The 21,806-nt window shown below is 44.9% G+C and overlaps 1 protein-coding gene across 1 annotated transcript; it reads left to right on the top strand.

Moving 5' to 3' along the window:
- Nucleotides 1-2,416: 2,416 nt before the first annotated feature.
- LOC119459469 (uncharacterized) lies at nucleotides 2,417-12,271 on the top strand. The gene is made up of 4 exons (XM_037721235.2): nucleotides 2,417-2,524; nucleotides 7,625-7,801; nucleotides 11,783-11,812; nucleotides 12,113-12,271. The coding sequence occupies exons 1-4, from the start codon at nucleotides 2,464-2,466 to the stop codon at nucleotides 12,166-12,168; spliced, it is 324 nt and encodes a 107-aa protein (XP_037577163.1). The 5' UTR covers nucleotides 2,417-2,463; the 3' UTR covers nucleotides 12,169-12,271.
- The last annotated feature ends 9,535 nt before the right edge of the window (nucleotides 12,272-21,806 follow it).

A 21,806-nucleotide genomic window follows, 5' to 3' on the forward strand; every position in this document is an offset into this window, starting at 1 on the left:
ACTGGAGCATTTGCAGCCGTTTTAGGGATACTATGTGTGCCATAGCGACAGTGATGACAGCTTATATTTCTTGGCTCACCCAATATGATTTGGTTTGCAAGTACTTTAGTTTTTGCCGTCAGGACATGTTTTCATTAAAATATATATCTAGTGTTGGAAAAAAATTACTATATAATAAAGCCTTGAGCAGAGGTAGGCGTGGCATCTCGCTGCTGAGGCACCTACAAACGGAGCTAGGACACGTGCCTAAAATCATGCGATAGAATTTCTTTTGCGAAAAAAAAAGAACACTTAGCTGCGCGAATATTTTTATAGGCTACAAATTGTCGTTCATAAAAACATTATTTGCCCTATCTTTTGACCAACTCTCCCACATATATGTTTACAAGTCCCTGCCTATCTGCTTTGGTAGCACTTTACCAATGCGCATAAGAGAGACAATATATATATATATATATATATATATATATATATATATATATGCCCATGTCAGGTGCTTTGCGAAGCAATTTAAGCGAAGCTTTCATTGTCGTTTACGAAGAACGCTGAGATTGTTCAGTGGCCACTTGTAACATATATATATATATATATATATATATATATATATATATATATATATACGCGAACCGGGGACTATATATATATAAAGGAAAGATATTTTTATGCCTTGTTAGACGAAGACCTACAAATATTCGCCGCCAGGAGGACCATGGCCGGATGGTCGGCGGCAAAGGCCGCCGGCGCCAACCACACCCGTCCAAATATCGAGCGCACAATCAGGTTCGCGACATTTTAACCGGGAAAAACCTCGTATAATGTAAACTTGTTGCGCTCAAACATTAGCATCCCTCACAGCGACGAAAATATGATGACAGCGCAACGTCGACGATGAAATGACGATATCACCTATGACGACAATATCATGACGGCACTGGAATCTCTACGACAAAATGACAATCACGGACCAACCACAACGGCATTGAACATGATTGTGCGACAGCGACACAGTGATAACGGATTGATGACGACGGGGTGATGATGATATGCCCGTAGGTGAAATATGAAGAATTTATGACGACGGCTGCGTGATGTCAAGCGATGACGAAGCCGGTATGACGTCAATTGTATGACGACGATGCCATGACGAAGACACCATGACGAAAGTGAAATGACGACGGTATCGCGGCGACGGCGGGACCACGGCATAACGACCATGGATTGGCATTGGACCAAACAAGACGACATGACGACGACTGCATGACGCCGACGCAATGGGGACTATTGAATGAAGGAGATGATTTGATGACGACGGAATAACGTCGATGGCAGTACGATGGTCACGTGATCACGATATGAAAACGCAGTCGTGGAGACAGAGTGAAGACGGCGGAAGTTTGAGAATGACTTGACAACGAATGAATGATCACAATGGTATGAAGGTGACAAAATGACGATGGCATTTTTTTTTTGTGCATTGGAGCTCACGTCCACGCTTATCACCTATCGCACCGCGCCACCTCGCGTATCCGGTGCTTCTTGAAGGGAGAGGGGGTGCGGACGCAATTGTTTCGTTTTAAAGGTTGGCTTAAAGGGGCCCGGAGCCACCCCTAAGGCTTGGTGAAATAACATAGTCCGCGGGTAGAATACGCTGTTGTGAACATCTCAGCCAAGTTCTGCTGTCGTACGCGGTCCGTGGAGCTCGCAAGCAGATCGCGAACTCACCTTTGTCTCAAACGCTCTCGTTTAAAAAACCCCGTGATCCTAGCTCTTTTCTGTGTGCTTTATTTGGTAGTAAAGCACATTCCAATACGCGGCTGCTATTGGTCGCTGCGGTCGGCTACACCGCGGCCGCTGGCTAAGCGCATTACGGCTCGCTGAGGACAACCGCGTTTTGCTTACGTTTAGCGCTTCGCAGGTACAAAAACCGGAAGTACAAAATAAAATTTGAACTGCGCACCATGGTGACGTCTCGGAGATGGAGCGTTGTGGCCTCGCTCCACTCCGCCGTAGACATTGCAGTGCAAGGAGTTGAAGTATACGTAGGGGAGCACAACAGAGGACGTGTTTGATTGCCGATAACTCCGCTTCTGCTGAACGCATTGAAGTACTTTTTGTGGCAAAGTGATTCTGAAATAGCGTATGTTCACTTCAAATGTCTTTCTCCACTTCGATAAAAAGTGGTTCAGGGCCTCTTTAACAAAGAATGGGTGCTTGTTGCCAAGTAAGGCACGCAATTGTGCACGCCCACGAACGCTTCACTTTGCACATGTTCGAAGAAGCTCCACCTGCGCCGTCTGTCAACTATTGAAGTAAAATAAAATCCCCATATATCATGAAGCTGAACGACTATTGTGCAAGCTCGAGGGCATAGAAATGCGCGTGTTGCTGCGTACATGCAAAGGAACATGAAGCCTGGATAATGTGGCCACTATCAAGACGACTCTTTAAGCCAAACGACAGAAAATGAGGGTCTTGCTTTGCATTCTTGTGACCTACATTCTTGTCTGCATTACTCCCACAGAGGGTAAGCCCCGTCTTGCACAAGTACAAACTCTAAAACGTCACGTAGGTCATATTATATCTGCCTTAAACATACCACAATCTTTTTATTTCATTTACGCGTACTAAATGTTCTCAAGAGCTAACTTTGTATAAAATATTCACAATGTTGTAATAAAACCAATGTTATTTCCAACGCGTAAAAATTGATGCTGTCCTCACCACGAATCTTCAGCGAAATCACGAAATTTGACACACTGATAGCTGATTGCTAGCATAAGTACACTATGTGTAATTGTTTTATGCTCACCACGTGCATTAAGAAAATAAACGTATATTCGCTCTTTTTAACGCAGGTGCAATAGTACCATCTTCCTAGTGGATATAAGAACTTAAAAACAGCGGTGTCATGCATATTTAACACCAAGGTGACAATATGGTTTTGATTATTCGCCCAGCTTCTCATATATTGAATAAAGGAGCGCACTCAATGCAAGTGATTGAATAAACTTTGTTTCAGACAGCACAATCACAAATAGAGCAAAATGAGCAGTTCCGCGAGTATACTTGAATTTATGCACATTCCCGCATATTAAATAAAAATAATGGGTATCATTTTGTTAGTTGGCGCGTTAAGTTATCCGGGTTTGTTTATGAGATGCGAGATTATGTCGGCTTAATGGACTGATTGTTGCGCGAGAAAAATTGTCACAGGTACGGTGAAAAGCGCTTGGGGACTTGGGGAAGAAATTCTAAAACAGCGAAGCTGTTTCAGCCAGCCGTAAAAAGTGCGATTTCACGAAATTATCATCGTCAGCCTTGGCTCGAGCGTCTTCTTCCGCAGCTGGCTCGTTGGCGCCCCTCGGTTAGTGCTCGTACTCATGCTCGGCACGCGCTCGTGCCACTGCTCCCGCGTTCGTCCTTGTCGCCTCACTTTCCACAGCTGGCTGCATGGCCGCTAATCATTCCCGCCTGCAATTTCATTCCAGCGTGCAATTTCGTCGTAATGGGGAGGCAAATCTTGCACTAGGCCGCGCAAAGCTCGAGTCACAACGAAGATGGCTTATCGATTGCGTCTCCTGGTAGTAGCGAGGTTGAACTTGGCTAGGTCGATTCGAACATGGTTGCATCTAGGTTTTACTTGATAACAGCTAGGTTCGGCCTTAGCTATGCCTGAGTTGAGCTTGGTTATGCCAGGTATCTCTTAGGTTATGACGCAATCGATGCGCCAGCTTCGCTGTGTCTCGAGCTTTGCGCGGCCTAGTGCAAACTTTGCCATTTTTTTAATGTACGGGAAAATAATATGCAAGGCAATAATTTATGTTCTTGGGTGTGTTAGAACAAGGACAGTCACAAGAGTGTTGCTGATCGTTTTTTCTCTATTTCAAGAATACTTTCCATGACACAGAAAAATAACACTCTATACTGCACACACCTTTGTTTCAGCATGATGAAAAGATTACCTGAGACGAGTGCGAAAAACAAACTTCTGCAATCGCAGCTGGTCCCAAAATAAAAAAAAGGCACGTTACAAATAAAACAAATTTCTTTGCGGTTTCTGTTGTCCAATATGCCTAATTTAGTACAACTTACGTTGTGCTTAGACAGTTCTGTACACAAAATAAAATTCCGACCGAACCCGTCTAACGTTGAATGTCGTCGATAATGCGGATAGCATTGAAGCAATGAAGCGGCGCACGCTATTCCGCTGCAGTCCCGGTTTATGTATTAGGCGTGTATGCAGCCGGGTTACTCTCTTCCGCTTCCTGCTGAACACATTCCTAAGTGTACAGCACAGAGGTTAAACGTGGGTGAGACAAGGAACAAGGACAAACGTATCCCTTGCATCGTCCACGTTTAGCTTTCACACTGTATGATTATGAATCGCCATCTTGCCCAATCAACCACCCTCCTCAGCCGCTGAACACGCGGCGCTATCTAGTGGCGTGGCTAGGCAGCGAAGTCCGCACGTGGCGGGCGCCTGATTAGATATTGGGACAAGACTATCTGAGTGTATATGACGCGGGCTCGATTGCGCCAAGCATCGCGAAAATGTTTAGTAGTTCTTTTCTGTCAATAATCAGCGGCACATATATTGTGTCACATCCAGTGACGCAAGTTGGCGTCAAAGAATTTCAGTGCTTTGGTTTGGTTTGGTGCCTATGGCTATGGCTCAAACAACTGCGGGGGATCCGTCATTAGCGAGCGGAACATACCCAATTTCACACACCCAGCGACCGGAGTTGGCCACAAAGAGGTTCATTACGAGCGTCACATACCTAGCTACTCATGCCCAGTAACCAGAATTACTCCAATTGTTGGTTTCGAACCATCCTCCCTCAGTCCACCAGTCCAATGCTATACCCATTAGAGCATAGACTACCAAGTAACCTAAGTCAGTAATTCAGCTACGCGCATGTGCGTACCCTCGCACTAGCTGCATTCCACACCACGCAGCCATTATCGCAGGGCAGGTGTGCGAAGTGACCCGCCGCGGTGGCTCAGTCAGCTAAGGCGTTGCGCGGCTGAGCACGAGGTCGCGGGATCGAATCCCGGCCGTGGCGGCCGCATTTATATGGAGGTTAAATGCAAAAACGCCCATGTGCTTGCGTTGTAGTGCACGTTAAAGAGCTCCAGGTGGTCAAAATTAATCCGGAACCCTCCACTACGGCGTGCCTCATAATCAGAACTGGTTTTGGCGCGTAAATACCCCAGAAAGAAGATGTGCGAAGTGAGTACATGAACCCGTGCATAATTCCACGGCAATTTCTTGAGCTTGAGGGGCTGAACAATAATTTTTCTCGTGTTCTGGGAGAGAATATTGGTTAAAGGAAACACTTCGCAGTTCGTGGGAAAGACTGCAAGCACTTTTTTCGATGAATACGACTCCGTGAAGTAACGCTCGAACAATAGGCGCAGCGTTTGTGACGAATCTCATGCCAACCACTTGCTGTACTGTCGATTGCACAAACTGGCGTTGAATGGTGAACGTATTGTACTGGAGTGGAGGCGCACGGTCAAAGAAAAAAATTTACTCCATGTTATCAGTCAGCTATCACGCTATTCTTGCTGAGTGAGGCAAGCCTGCATTCTGGTAACAGCATGACACTAGCGCTATGATTATTGCACCTCTCGCCCTACGACTGACTCGGTATCACGGCGATGTTTTAATCTACGGTTATGTATACCGCACGGATTTTACCATTGGCTTAAGAACGTGTTACCACCAGCAGGCGGAAATAGCTGTGCGGTTACGTGGGGCCAAACGAAAAGGATATCGCCACACAGCCGAACAGAATGCATCCTGCGAGGCCAAAGTGACACACTCGTGGTGTCGCATTATATAAAACTCACGAGTCTTACTTTTTTGCAGGAAATGAAGCCTTACGTACCTGACAAAACAACGTGTTGCATTTACTTACCTTCTGCTTACCCCTCGTATTGTGTTGCGTCCACTTAGTTCCCAGTACCATGCTATACACGATACATATCTCGAGATAAAACAACACTTGCCATGCTGTACAATTGCAGTATACGTGTGCAGAAGTTTTGTAGGTTGTTCGTTTATCATGGTGAGCTGCTTGCATGCCCACTCTCGAGGGCAAGCACCTAGGTACATGCGTAAGCTGACCACCTCCTTCAAGTCGAGCCACTCCAGATGACGGTCGAGTTTATCCTGAAGGACGTCCTGCCGCGGTGCGTGTGACGCTCACACATGCCTTCGCCAGTTGAATCAATGTACTCACTAAGCTGTTCAAGAATAAAGGCTAGTGCATCTCTCAAATATTGGTTAGAAACGGCCTGCCCGTTGCATCAGCATGTTACTGCCGCGTCGGTGAATGTAAAGTGTGTTATTGCTACATGTGAGTAAATACGTGCGCGCTTGAGCAGGGCGATGAGAAGCTACTTCAACAATATAAGTGACAAAAGGAAAAAAATGTGGTTGATCCCTCTTATATAGGAATCGGTATAGAACACGAAAGTGAAACGTGTCTTCACAGAAGTAGTGTAATGTTTATTGCACATTGATATATAATGTCTATTGGTGTTTTGTGGCTAAAGCGCCCTTAGGCGTTGATGCACCCACGCTGACACCTGGTGGCACGTCTCCTCCATCACGACTACCAACGTCGATGACCATGAGCAACCGTCGTGCATATGGAAGCTGCACTACGCTGCACACGCTAGCACAACGCGAAAGACGAAGCACGTAACTGACACACTAATACAACGCGCAAGACAAAGCACGTAACTGAATCGTCACCGAGTCAAATCAGCGCGTACAGCGCGTCGTAATTGCAGCCTCCGCGATCAACTTCAGAAACATTTTCAGAGCTAATTGCGGAGGCCACGCTCCGCTGTGCTGAGTACGGTGAACGCCACCTAGGTGGCGTTGGTAGTGCTTCTTGATGCCAGCGTCCCTTCGAATGCTGGCATCGAGGCGTCGTAGTGCTGAGACCACCGAAGCGTTCACTGTCGGTGCGCGTTAGTGTCATAATGCAGTACTTCTCTTTTCTGCTCGTAGGCGGCGGCATCCCCCCGAGCAAGAGCGCGGGTACACGGAGGAGTGTTAGATATATAAGGCGCGTCTGTGTAGCTCTCTGCAAATGCGTTTGTGGCGCAATGGGTTAAACGCTCGGCGATCTATCGTCGCGGACCGAGAGGTCGTGGGTTCGATTTCCAAATTTTGCATGTTTGTGGAAGTTTTTCTTCTGGTTTCTTTCTTTGTATTATGTTCTATGACGTATTTCCGTGACGGAAATACGTCAGTGAAGTCTTGGTGGACCCCGGCATAAAACACTTTCGTGTTAAAAAAGAAGCAGGGATGGCCATCGTGAGAGACTTCTTGTTCAAACGCTACCATACTCTGCGTAGAGGCGAGAAGCGGTGGGAGCGTGTGTGTCTTGCCCGTCAAATTTAGTTGAAGTGGCGGCCGCTAGAGGGGTTGTTACTGGAAAAAGGCCCATTGGCTCAATCGCAAGCGCAAGTTAATGAGATTGAATGCTGCACATAATCATCTACTCTGTTCTGTTGCACTTTATCATGGCATACATTTTCATCAAGCACCAAGTTTATAATTGTATAAATGGTCATGAGATTAATAAAATTTTATTTTATGTTTCAGGTGAGCAAGGAAACAAGAGGATGTGCTCACGTATCCGAAAGCAATCAAATTGTTTAGGTGATAAAGTCGCGTGGCAGTACGACAAAGACAAGGGAAAATGTAAACCGTTTCTTACTGGAGTCTGCAGCAGGCGTAAGGGTTTTCCCACCTGCAGGAGCTGCATGAAGACGTGCCAAAGTAAGGAAAAATTGCCCTTCATTTATGCAGTACGCCAGTGACTACAGGCAAGCGAACAGAGAAGCATTGTTATCACGATGAATTCCGTGTTTTCATCGGAAGCCACTGTATGTGTCTCACAGTTCAGGGTTCAACATAGGAAAGTTGATCTGTGATTAAAATTGCGCATGGTATGCATTCAAATACAACACAATTCGAACATTTAGGCCTATTGCTATTTAATTTTGAACGCACTATATTTCGCACCTGGATGGCGAGTGACGAAGTTTTTTGGTTAGTACAAATCGTAGCTCGAAGCATTGGGTTACGCTGTATCCTGCATTAAAATCCATCTCGCTTGCTTTGTTATCCATTGTGGATTCATTTATGCCACATTTTATGTGTTCAGCTTCCACAAAGGGTATCCACATTGGCAGTTTATCAGATTGTCGACAAAGCCCTCCACATCCATGGCGTAGCCGTGCGAAAGAGGGAGCAAAAATTGCCGTTGGGACTCTGAAACTGCCGCAGGAAGTTATTATTGCAATAATACACACTAGGGCTAGGCTATGCGATGGCCATCTCTAACTTCTTTATCACAACGTTCACGTACAATTATTATTTTAAAGGTGGAATTTGCAGGTCTTTAGGTGGGTTTCCGATATTGCTGAAACATCATAGAATCATAGAATGACACAAGCAGTGCCTTCGAAGTGTGTTTCTCATATAACCAGTAATTCAACATTGACGGACATAGTACCATACACCCAGTTCTTCCATGGAATGAGTAGGGTGTATGTATTACTTTTTTGCGATGCTATAGGGTCATAAATGACAAAACTGCGTTGATGGAACTTGCACCCGCGTCGCATTCTCGCTTCATAAGCAATCCCAGCACGCGTAAACGCCCTAGCTACATAATTACTCTTAGTCGCGAAATTTACCCATCATTAGTGTTGGGAAGTTTATATCTCCTTTGAGATGATGTTTACGACGGAAGCCAGCTTAAACATGGAGCAAAGCCATGCACACTGTCGATCACAAGGCTTATTGTGAGAAGACGGTTTCTTAGACCTTTTATAACCTAACCTGTTGATCCACCATTGTTCAGTCAAAAAACTTCTCAGTTGCTGCACGCAAACAGAAAAAAAAATGTGTCGCAGCAGTTTTCTGCAGTTTGAGGTCATTATTGTGGAACTCTAGTAGAAATCGGTAGTGTTAAACAGCGGCGTCTATTTCTCGGGTGCCGCACGTATAATCACATTTTAGTTGGTTGGTGACGTGTACTGCGTATGAAGAAGTCTGTATTTCAAAAACTTCTTCAAAATTTCTACCTCCGTCCATCTCAGGTGAATAGATAAGATGTGGCGCCATGCATTTCCTAGGAAAAGCTCGGCTTCTGTACAGCCCAAATAAATAAACGCCGCATGCAGCGCAAGATGACTATTCTCGCCATCGAATGATGTCAGGGGCAGCAAATACTGTGCTGCTCCTCAAATTATCACGGTTAAGGCTGCATATTTGTCGCAGAAATGTTTCCAGACCCGATGAACCATGACCGGTATTGGCCACTCTGGGGTTTGGAAAACCAGTTTAATAACAATGCAAATAGATCACTCCACGTGAAATCCCCCTGAACCCAAAAGCTACCATCGTCGATTCTCTTAAAAAATTTATAGTTGGCGATTCTGTACGGGAGGATGCACAAAAGTATTTCTATTGTAAATTTTCTTGGTGACGTAAGCTCCCTTGAAAATTGCTGCGAAGAAATAAACGTTGGTTGGAGGTGAACTTTGAAAATTGAAGTGTGGCAAATGTGAATTTAGAAAGTTGTAGAGCAACATGAAAAACTTCCGATACAGCTCTCTGTTGCTCAATACGTGCTACATAAATGCGTTTTTCCGAGTGTGAAAGAAGCCCGCGAATACACGCAGAATTTCGCGCGACTGGCCGTTCGAGGCTCTTGCGTGCATTGGCGGGCTTCTTTCACGCTCGGAAAACCACTTTTATGTAGCACGTATTGAGCAACATAAAGCTGTATCGGTAGTTTTTCATGTTGCTCTACAACTTTCTCATTGATACTTTGATAATTAGGAGAGTACTTCACGAGTAAGATAATTAATAACAATTACCTAATTAAATTTTAGTATTGAAAAAATTACTGGCGGCAACTCCATTGTACTAGAAACAATACACACTAGGTTTGCTTAGCGTAACGCCGTTCCTCTTTTTTTTAAATCGTATATATATATACACTTGGTGACGCGTCACCATGCTTTCATGTATAAAAGGGAGACCTGTCTAGCAACTCATTCTTGTCATTCTAAGGCTGCCATCGCTAGACCACAAAAAATAAGGACACCAGAAGAACAGCGTGAATACAATGCTCGACCATGTGTGGTGTTTGTTACAGCTTCGCTGGACATTTACGTTCGCAGGGCGGGATAGCGGCCAATGTTTTTTTTAGGTAATGAAAGAGCAAGGCAGGGTCGGGGCTATCGGTGGCAACCGCAGTGTCCGAAGTAGACTTAGCCTGGGTTACGTTTGGACAGGCGATGGTGGCGCAGGTAATTACAGCTCTGACAAGAGTTGACGAACAGAGGACACTGGTTGAGCTCCTCGCCAGCAACGCAGATAATACACCATCCTCGCTTTCTTCGAGCATGCGGCTGATCTCGTCATCTATGGTCGAGGGATTAACATGGTTGCAGATGCGGAGCACATTGGTGGAAAATGTCGCGCCTGCAGCTACGCTGGCTGCGTGCCGTTAGCTGGCCAAACACTTCGGTAACAAGGGTGTAGAATGGGTACCAGCTCATACCAGAGCCGCGATTTTTATGCCATAGGTTTTCGAAGTAGGCCCTACAAAATATCACGTTTCTTAACTTCACCTGGGTGCCCCGATTGGTATGGGAGCTTGCGCGTAGATAGGACGAGAACCAGTCTTCCACGTCGTATTCTCCGGTTCCGCTGAAAGAGGCCGGGCCCTGCTTACGGGGAACACATTCACAAATGACGAGGGTTTCCGCCCTGTGTGGCGTGCAGGGGGCCTCCTTTATGGTGTTTAAAGGTGTGCTATGCAATGACCCAGTGTGGTGCTCCAGGAACAGGCTGGGAATCGCAACACCTGCACCAAATATAAAGAGGTTTATTTTCGAGAAAGGTAATGGCGCGAAAGCTCTGAAGTGCAAGGCAGAAACGCAGACACTGACGCAATCAGGACACGGGTTGTCTCGTTCTTCCTGAACTTGCCACGGACAACACACGGCCATGTATGTTTCATTTCACAACAATTAATTCTGACAATTGGAGATAATGAACGGACTGTTTATTTAATTTTTTTTTCGGACCAAGGAAAAATTATGACGACGCTAAATTGGGTTATGAACCTGTGACTTTTTATGACAATACATCCACATTGATACGACGAACGAAGAGTACATTTCCCGCCTGTCGCTTACATTTATAAATTTAATCTGACGGGAAGAAGGTCTAATATAGGTTATAAAGACTGCTCACACCGAGAATCACTGTTCGTATAATCCCGCTTAGCACTTTCTCATCTTGGCAATATTATTTTGAAACAGTATCTGTCACATCGCAGAACCGAGACTGTGTCTCTGATTTTATTTATCTCAGTTGGAAAGATAAAAAGTCAAACGTGAAAAATTCGTTGATGCATGCCCACTCCTAAAGAGTTACAAAATATTTAGCACAATCCATTATCCTCTAGTTTCTGAAGTCTATAGTATTTCGTATGATCTACCTTCTAATATAATAAAAAATAGCAACATCAGTACTATACATTTTATTTTTTCAAATGCGGAATGGTTAAGAAGTTTGCCTACACGAACATAAGATGACATAACATAAATTTTCAATCGAGGGATATTTATCGTGTTTTAAATCGACGTTACATAGGGCAAGTGTTATGAATCTTTTCAGAGGAATCAAATAATTTTTCTCCACAATAAAGACGTATCCCCCATGCTTCTATTGCAGAAAAACTTTCCAAAGTCCACAACGGAAAGGGTAAGCTGCTTTCCGTTTCGATAAACCACACTGCTGGGACGTCCAGCTTTTAGAAATAATATAGCCAGGCACAACTATATGACAGGCGTTTAGGCATCTGAGAGCAAGGGCAAGAATCTTGAATTAGGTTTGAAAAACATTATTGTTTGCTTATACATTATCATGAACACTGTAGTTTAAAAATGAATTGTAATTGAGGAACGTAGAGTATTAGCTGCTTAAATTAGAATCGTGTCTTAATGCAATAACACTTTAAAGAGAACTGTAAAATCGTTATTAATAAACATTTTCATCCTATAGGCCCAACACCTTCAAAGGACGACAAGTTTGTGGGTATTTGCCCGCCTTATGAATGACAATAGAAAACCGGCGAACAAAGAAGCTGAAGGAACTGTTACTTCTGACTCGCGCCCCTCTTTGCACAGTAATGAGGTAATAAAATAGCAGCACTGATCTTTTTATGCGTGTAATTAAATAGTTGTCCATTTTGGTACTTCAATGTATGGCTCAATTTTTGTTGATGACAATTATGGACAGCCAACATGTAATGAAGCCAAGGAAAGCATTGGGGTAAATAGGTAGGTTTGAAGTCAACGTTTTGAATATAAAAAGGAAAAAGAAAATAGAATTGAATGAAACGATAGCCTGCCGCCGGTGGGAGCTGAACGCACAATATACGCATTACCCGTGAGTTGCACTACTAATTGGGCTCGGTTTTTGCCATGCATCCGGCCACTATTTTGGGTATGCATGTGCACTAGGTGAACTAGGTCTAGCCCTGCGAGTCTTAGCCAGCGCCCTTGTGTGCTATGGCGGGTGGATGTTTTTGCCAAATGCTGTCATGCAACGTGTGAACTTTACAGTCGGCTTGTGGCTAATAAACCCTCCTATGCTACCTCATGTCATCATGGCTGCCAGATTCCAGACCATCAATGTATGAACGAGGAGGGAAATTGGGGGGGAGGGGGGGGGGCGCTCGGGTTTGGTTCTTTAAGACTTCCGGTCAAAGAGCGCACTTCCGAACAAAACAAAACATTGTTCGGTTCTGGCGGCAATTTTGTTTTTGCGAATGCGGCGTCACCGGGTTATCGAAATACATTAGTTTATTTATTTCCTGTTAATCTCATTTTTTCTTCAGAGATTTATAAAGCATTGTTTTTCCAGATGACATTTCCTGTATGAGTTCTCTTAAATTTTTGTGTGCGTACACGAGCTAGAAAAAGTAAAATATTATGCAAAGCTTGAAACATTTACCAAAAGTTTTTGTTATCTTAAAGAGTAATTTCGTCGCATTTAATCAATATGTATCACGATACATGGGACCAGAACTAATAAGTGGCTCGAAAACAAAGTAATGAGAATACGGATATTCTTTAAACTCCCAACAAGTGGCATGTCTTTCAAGTTTCGCCGCATATCACATATTCAAGTGTTCCAAGTAAAAAGTTTTAAATTTGATGCATCATCATCAGCCTATATTTATGTCCACTGCAGGACGGAGGCCTCTTCCTGTGATCTCCAATTACCCTTGTCTTGCGCTAGCTTATTCCAACTTGCGCCTGCAAGAGGTCGTCCGATCGAATCCCGGCCGCGGCGGCCGCATTTCTATGGGGGCGAAATGCGAAAACACCCGTGTACTTAGATTTAGGTGTACGTTAAAGAACCCCAGGTGGTCCAAATTCCCCAAGTCCTCCACTACGGCGTGCCTCATAATCAGATCGTGGTTTCGGCACGTGAAACCCGATAATTTAATTTTTTTGCGCCTGCAAATTTCCTAACTTCATCACCCCACCTAGTTTTCTGCCGTCCTCGACTGCGCTTCTCTTCTCTTGGTATCCTTTCTGTAACTCTAATGGTCCATCCTACGCATTACTTGGCCTGCCCAGCTCCACTTTTTCCGCTTAATGTCAACTAGAATATCAGCTATCCCCGTTTGTTGGCCGATCCACACCGCTTTCTTCCTGTCTCTTAACGTTAGGCCTAACATTTTTTGTTCCATCGCTCTTTCTGTGGGTATGTAAGCAAAAATATTAAACATTACGTATTTATGAGAGCTTAAGCGGAAGGACAATTGAAAAATCAGTATACTTCTTTATTTCTGGGTGAGCAGCTTTCACACTATTGTCAGATGTCATCTATGAGCCTCTTCGTTAGAAAGGCGAGCGCTTAGAGAGAAGAAGAGGCAAGTTTTCTGCTCGTGTTAATGTAGTATATCACAAGGATCTACATCGACGTAGTAAGGAGACTGACTGCGAGTGGTCTTCGTGTACTTTACCCGCAACGTACTCGCGAGGCTGTCGGGTGCATGCAGTCTGGACCAGAAGTTTACAACGTTACTCCAGGTACCTTGGAGAGAGCACCCAGAGCTAAAACAGTCACCTCCTGCAAGGACTACCTACAAGATTCGTTCTTCTGCCATCCAAAAGCATATTCACTACGACTACAAGCTAGGGAACACAGACACACGATGCTCGGTAGGTTCCTAAGTGACGTTTTTGAAGATATTAAACATTCGCTTGACCGCTTCAATTGACTTGCTGACTTTCACGACTGGGATTGGGCCAGGAAGTTGCGAAACGTCTACTTTGCCCTCGAAGACTCTATGCGAACTTAGTATGACAACCAAGGAGGCTCTTTCACAAATTCACCGGCATTGCACCGATACCTTCTCGAAAGAGTGGAAGGAGCCATCTCTTCCAAGAATCAGCGGCCAAACGAAAGAGTTTCGGTGTTTGTTGAAGACATGCTTTGTCTTTTCCGATGAGCTGACGCCACAATGCCAGAGGGGCAAAAGATCCGCCATTTGACGAGAGGGGTAAAGGAGCAGCTTTTCGCGGGACTCGTGCGAAATCTCCCGACAACCGTGGACGACTTTGTGAGCGTGGTCAACACAATCGAACACACTCTGGCATCGGACGTCGAAGTACAAACGCCACCACATCAAGCATACGGCATGCTCCGTCGATCCAAACATAAAGAGGCACGCTCTCGCTGATCTTATACGTAAAGTGTTATGCGTCACGAGGTGCGGCAACTTCTGACAGTGGGATCCCAGCCACCTGTGATGGAACTCATCCGTGATGAAATTTGACAGGCAGTGCAACTGCTTGCACCACCAATAACCGAAGGCCTCGTCGTCAAGTATGCATAGGCGTTGTGTAATTAGCGTTGCGTAACATGCGCAGTGACGCCTGCGCGAACTACAGCTCACTTCGTGCCGGTCGTGGACCAGACAACTCTGCGGTCCTCGCTCCCACCTACGTATGCGGCATCCGAGTGAAGACCGAAGAGTAGAAAGGCAAGTGTTTGGCGCGCGTCTGATAACCGCCCACTCTGCTGTCACTGAAACAGCCGCCTACGCTTTGGTGCTCCCATGGTCATTTCATTCACTTTGTAGGCACACTACTTCGCATAACATCAATTCCTACAGAGGGTAGGGGAATCGCGAGTGCCCATACCGTCAACTCGGTGTCCATGACTTTCAACCTGACGAGCGTTACCCATGCTACGGCAAGCGCCCACGTGATTTCGAGGCATAGATAACAGGTAAGTGGAGCGCTTTGAGCGTCCCGCTGTGCCTGTCCTAGTCACCATACCCTCGGCACTCCCCACAACCCATCCTGCCTTCATCGTCTTACGCTTGCGGTGATACCAGGTCCCCAAGCCCATCTAGGCGAAACTAGGAAGAGATACTTCCAGAGTAATAGAACTGTAAAAGTGGCCTCCTCTACAGCAATAATTGGGTATTTTAGGCACTCTAAAGTGGCAACAAACAATTTGAGAGATTTATAAGAAAGCCGGCGGATCCCACGCTCTGTAGGAATTGATGTTATGCTAAGTAGTGTGCTTACAACGTTAATGAAACGACCGTGGGAGCACCAAAGCGTAGGCGGCTATTTCATGACCTACATGACACGCATGTCGTGTCATTCATGTCATGACCTATCATTTATGTCCGAATCAATTTCAGTGGTTTTTTAGTGTTAATCTTTTTTCGCTGAGTCATTCCCTTTTTTGCGAGTCATGTTTAGTACTATGACTTCTACCATCACCCTTTATTGTTTCCTTCACTTAGTGTCTACGTCCGGACCCATTCCAGTGGTTTGTGAGAGTTAATCATTTTCGCTGCCTCATTGTAATTTTTGCTGAGTCATGCTTATGACTATGACTTCTCCTATCATCGTTTAGTGTTTCCTTCACTTAGTACCTAGGTCGGAACCCATTTCACTGGTTACATACCAAGTTAACGAAACGACCAGGAAAGCAACAAGATGAAGGCGGCTGCTTCATCACCTACATGATACACATGTCATGGCATTAATGTTATGACCTATCATTTATGCTTGTCATACACTCTTGTCATACTATGCCAATTTTGGTACCTACCAAGCTAACGAAACGACCATGACAGTACCAAGACCTAGGCGGCTAGATAGATCGTTAGATATTGTCAAAGTGGCAAACGTTCGCCCCAACATGCTTCGCATTTAATACTGTTGACGTTTGACTGGCAATACATAACGAATTGGTACACAATGGCCTGCGGGTTCACCCAGTCTTCCGATCGTGGCGCATACTGCGCAATACATGTATAGTTTTCGGAGAAGTCCTTCCGACCAATAGCCTTCCTTTAGAGCTCCTGCAAGTACCTTCTTGCTCACGCAGTGGGGAACACATAGCCCCCCCCCCCCCCCCCCCCCCCGCTTCTCATTTAACCATTTCTACAAACATTTTCATGCAATGCTTCAAGTTTCAAAATAACTGTATTGCAACGGATGCTGCTGATCCAAATCGGGATATGAAAATACTGATTACTCATTTGTAGCCTTGACGTGTTTAGTAGCGACGCTCTGTAGTAGTCGGTTCCTGGGCACAAACTGAATTTGCTGAGCATACTGTCTTCGATAATAATTCCTCTTTTTCTCCCAAGCCTGCAGCGTTGACCGTGTATTTATAGTTATGATGCTTCATACATGAACGCGCCGTGTGTGTGGCACGTCATCCCACCAGCGCACAACGGGGAATGCGCGGCGTGGCAAAACTGAAGGCACGTTTGAAACCAAAACTTTACTTTCATTTTTCACAACACTAACGTAAATTTTGTAAACGTATACGTTTCTTCTGACCGCGGGTTACGTCCTTTTTCCGTGGAAGGCAATACAAAACAACATCGTCTTTGGAAAACGCCTTGACGGAAGGCTTCACTTTCTCAGTTAAAGTGTAGCACGTTCTTTACGTAGGTCTACGTAGCGCACCCGTTTCTGAACGACTTTTGATCTTGTCGTAGACATTACGCTTCAGAGTACAAAATACTGCATAATATGTTCCCGTGACCATGAATTTGGAGCCTAAAATTACTTTTGTATTGAACTGCGTAAGCAGTCTACAGCTACTTCCGTCAGAAATCTGTCCGTCCGTCTCCATGTAACGCGTGACAGGATCTGTTCCATAGGCGTACATGGGGTCCTATTGAGTTGTATATGAGAATTCCATATGACTACGTATAACTTCAGGCATTTATGATTTTGACTCTATATAGTGAATACTGAAGAGGTATTAGCAGTTTAACGAAAGACTGAAGAGGTTAACGAAAGACTAATGAGATAAATTGCGATGAAAGTACTTAGGCATAATGAGGAGCAATTCAGGATAATTAGGAGCAGTCGGTCTAGCTAAAATTAGAAATGTCCAATAATTAGTCTATATAAATGTAAATAAGGACATTTTATGCGAGCCTGATCTGTAAGCCTAATCTAGAGTAGTTAAGTGTACCTAAGATAAATATGCCTAATTTCAAATGATTACCATTGAACTGCTCAAGGCTGATCAGGAATAACAAGGGTAAATAAGATTAATACAGCCTAATTAGAAATTATTACAATTGCATTACTTAAGCCCAATCAAGAATAATAAAGGCAATGAAGAATATTGATAGAACATTACGTATCCCTAATTCAGATTTGCGATTACATTAATTTTCCCCAATACCAATAATTCCGACTGATTCGTTTCACCAATTAGGTAAGTACAATAGGTCATTGCGGTGCTTCCAGCAAATTGTGTCATCCTCTGTACAGTGAGTCGCGGTGTGCGTGACTCGGCCACTCAATCAATAATATGTTGCATGAGTGCAAGATGGGCAAATAAAAACGTGCTTACGCCCTTACGAGTCCCATTAGGAAGTTTATGCAGCAATTTCTTTCTGTCATTGCTCCTCTTGGTTAAGCGTTCTTTTGTTTTCTTTTAAGTTTGCATGAAAAACATAGTCATTTCCAATAAAATCTTCAGTAAATCTTCCTTTGGAATTTGACGGTTGCTCCAGCTCGATGGGCGAGTACATTCGTTCACCGCCTCTCTTTCGAACACTGGGGACATTAGTTGTCTGCAACTTTGTATCCTTCTGGCTGCATTTTATTTTTTGTGGACTTACACCAACCGCAGCAACAGCGTTATTGGCACCATTATCAGGTAATGCTTATTCGCTTGGCTCCCATAAGCAAAGCTTGAGGTTTCGAACTGGTATTTTGAGGGCCCTGCACTAAAGCCTGCTGCATTTGTGACACAACCAGGTTCCAGGTTTATGCATCACGAAAACATGTGCAAGAGCAATTGAGATGACAATGGCTCCCCACGCTCTGTTCAAACGATCACAGAATGCGTCGGAATAGCATTTGGATGCCTTTAAATTGTTTCCCTTTTGAACGTTAAGCGGTAACAGCTGAATGAGTCCCGAGAGTTTCGGCATCATGTTGGCCCTTAGGGCGCAGTGTTTGAAGGCGCTTATCCCTCTCCTTTACTTGCTCAAGAGTCGCAATACGTTTCTTCGTTTTCTAAGGCGTCTTATAACAGTCCCTTCTAGCATGCGAGCACGGAGGTATCGCTTTTGCTGAAGTGCACACAAAGTACTGTTTTGCAGTGCGCGACAAGCACACGCAAACTGGCCTAACGATCTTACGCAAAACCATAAGATTTCTATAATTCACGACATCTGCGTTGTACACAAGCTAGCATTATTTATTTATGCCAATTTTCGATAGCGCTGTGCAAATCCATGAAAGCAGGCGTAATACTTTTACGGAAGGGATTAGCGTTGCTGGGTAGAGCTCTGATTCGGCCTGTATTGTAATCCTAGGGGCTTGCGCTTGTTGCCCTTGTATAGATGGTGGTCTGCCTCTTGATGCACTTCTTTGCCTCGCGTATACACACGGGGGAGAGGCTTGAATGGAGTGTTTTTTCGGACTCTTTGCTTGTCGTCCCGTGAGGTAAATTGCATATATAGCACATTAACAGGTATTCTTAGTCTACCTGTGGGCGGTTACGCACTCTACACCCGTCACAGATATTCGTGTCTGCGTTGGTCACACGTCGTGCCGCTGCCGATTTCTCCGCATGCCTTCAGTACTATAGCGATCATTGGTATGGACGGCATTAGGTATACGAGCCTACCACCACCCTTTAGAAAAGAGCGTGGGGCCCTTCAAAGTTGATCAATGGCGAAGTGATGTAGCCAAGCTTCCTGGTGGGTAGGGTCCCATTGTTGTTTGCTGCCAGAAGCTTCGGTGGTCGTATTTCCTTCGAGCTTGCAGTGATACCGTTCGCTGCTCCACGTCCCGTTTCGGGGAGCGGCTTGATGAAAAGCCTCACATCACATGCGGCTGCTCCTAGTTGCATGCTATTCACACAACTGAGCTTGAGTTCGTTGCCCTCGTCTGCGGTGCAGTTCACTATCGAGTTATGATTCCACTGCAGCTGATTAAGGATGATTAAGCGCATAATTATTTGAGAGGAGAACCACTTCCTCTTGCGATCTTCTTGGCTGGCCAGCTGAACAGCTTCATGCCTGGTTCGGGATCAGTACATCAGTTTGTAATAGACCTTTCCACATATGCCCGCTTATTATCGGCGGCAGCCGCAAGGCAGCATGGGAAATCGGTGCGCCAGCTGCCGTGGCCTCCGGAGACTCGCCTATGCTTTTCTGGCTTTGCAGCCGCTGCTGGTTGGCGAAGGCTTGCATGCTCGCTTAAATTTTCGGCTTAATCCTCCACTTCGTTCCTCATTGCAGGTACTGCGTGTTCTTGGTCTTCCTAGCATCTTCTAAGTGGTTTTCATTCGATGCCTTTCTATGTTTATTGCGACAGCCATTATATTTAGAGGATGCTAAAGCATCGTCTTTAACAGTGGAACGCGAGATTATACAACCATCCCTGACTTCTTCTCATGCTTCCCGGCAACTGCAGCTTATGTAACCATAAAGGCTGGCCGCGAATGGTGTGCACGAAGGCGAGCTTTCTGGTAGAACCGTGGCCTTTTGCATGGGCCGATCTTCTGTTATTGTCATCATCATCATCAGCAGCCTGTTTTTTATGTCCAATGCAGGACGAAGGCCTTTCCATGCGATCTCCACCCCAGTCTTGCGCTAGCCGATTCCAACTTGCGCCTGCAAATTCCCTAACTTCATCACCCCACTTAGTTTTCTGCCATCCTCGACTGCGATTCCCTTCTCTTGGTAACCATTCTGTAACTCTAATGGTCCACCGGTTATCCATCCCACGCATTACATGGCCTTCCCAGCTCCATTTTTTTCTCTTAATGTCCATTAGAATACCAGCTATCCCAGTTTGCTCTCTGATCCACACCGCTCGCTTGCTCTCTCTTGTCGTTAGGCCAAACAGTTTTAATTCCATCGCTCTTTGTGCGGCCCTTAACTTGCTGTCGAGCTTCTTTAATTTCTTTACCTCCATGTTTCTGCCGCATATGTTAGCACCGGTAGAATGCAATGATTGTACACTTTTCAACGACAGTGGTAAGCTCCCAGTCAGGATTTGGCAATGCCTGCCGTATGCACTCCAACCCAATTTTATTCTTCTGTAATTTTCCTTCTCATGATCAGGGTCCCCTGTGAGTAAATGACCTACATAAACGTACTCCTTTACAGATTCTAGAGGCTGACTGGTGATGCTGAATTCTTGTTCCTTTGCCAGGAAATTGAACATTATCTTTGTCTTCTGCATATTAATCTTCAACCCCACTCTTACACTATCGGTGAAGGTCCTCAAACATTTATTGTACTTGATCCCCATTGTTGCTGAACAAGACAATGTCATCTGCAAACCGAAGGTTGCTGAGATATTCGACGTTGATCCTCACTGCAAAGCCTTATCAGTCTAAGAGCTTAAACACGTCTAAGCCTGCAGTGAACAGCATTGTAGAGATTGCGTCTCCTTGCCTGACCCCTTCCTTGACAGGTAATTTTCTAATTTCCTTATGCAGAACCAGTCTGGCTGTGGAATCTTTGTAGATATTTCCAAAGATATTCACGTGTGCCTCCTGTACCCATTGGTTAGGCAATGCCTCTATGACTGCTGGTATCTCTACTGAATCAAATGCATTTATTCAAAACAGTTTATTTCTTCTTCTTCATATTCTATACAAGCCAAAGCCATATAGAGGGGTTTAATGTACTCCACAGATTTCTCGATTACCTGAATGATGAGATGGATATGACATAGATCTGTTATTGTAACGCACTTAAAATATTTCACTCTGAGAAGATTTACAATAAAATACACGCGCTGTCGGTGTTATTGTTTCATGACATTTCTCTGGGGACTGTCGCTCTCTAATTCCGAGGCATAACTTTGTAAATAATTCTGCTCACCCGGGACGGACCACACCCCAAAATTTGTAAAGAATGTAAGGCAAGGTGTCAGCAACTTTAGATAAAGAAGAACTGTAGTGCCATATAGAATATATACTGTGATTTTCGCTCAAGGGACGCCGACGACGCCGACACCGTATTTTCTGCGACACGGGGCCCTTAACGCTATTGTGGTAATATGGACATACCAGACGAATTGCCGCCGTCGGCGTCGCCATAATGGTCGACATAAAATTGAAGCGCGATAATATGGTGGCCGCGCGCCCTATGCTGTAGGTGCGAGCGAAAGCTGGCGAGGGTAAGCCGAGAAGTATGGTGGCTTGATGCAGCGGTGTC

This window comes from Dermacentor silvarum, chromosome 7 (genome assembly GCF_013339745.2).
Source record: "Dermacentor silvarum isolate Dsil-2018 chromosome 7, BIME_Dsil_1.4, whole genome shotgun sequence".
NCBI lineage: Eukaryota > Metazoa > Arthropoda > Arachnida > Ixodida > Ixodidae > Dermacentor > Dermacentor silvarum.

What these genes read in the sequence shown, in the direction of transcription:
- LOC119459469 (XM_037721235.2), top strand. Translation starts at nt 2,464, where the DNA reads ATGAGGGTCTTGCTTTGCATTCTTGTGACCTACATTCTTGTCTGCATT. An exon ending in CTGCATTACTCCCACAGAGG is followed by an intron (nt 2,525 to 7,624) that starts GTAAGCCCCGTC and finishes TTTATGTTTCAG; the next exon opens with GTGAGCAAGGAAACAAGAGG. An exon ending in CTGCATGAAGACGTGCCAAA is followed by an intron (nt 7,802 to 11,782) that starts GTAAGGAAAAAT and finishes CTTCTATTGCAG; the next exon opens with AAAAACTTTCCAAAGTCCAC.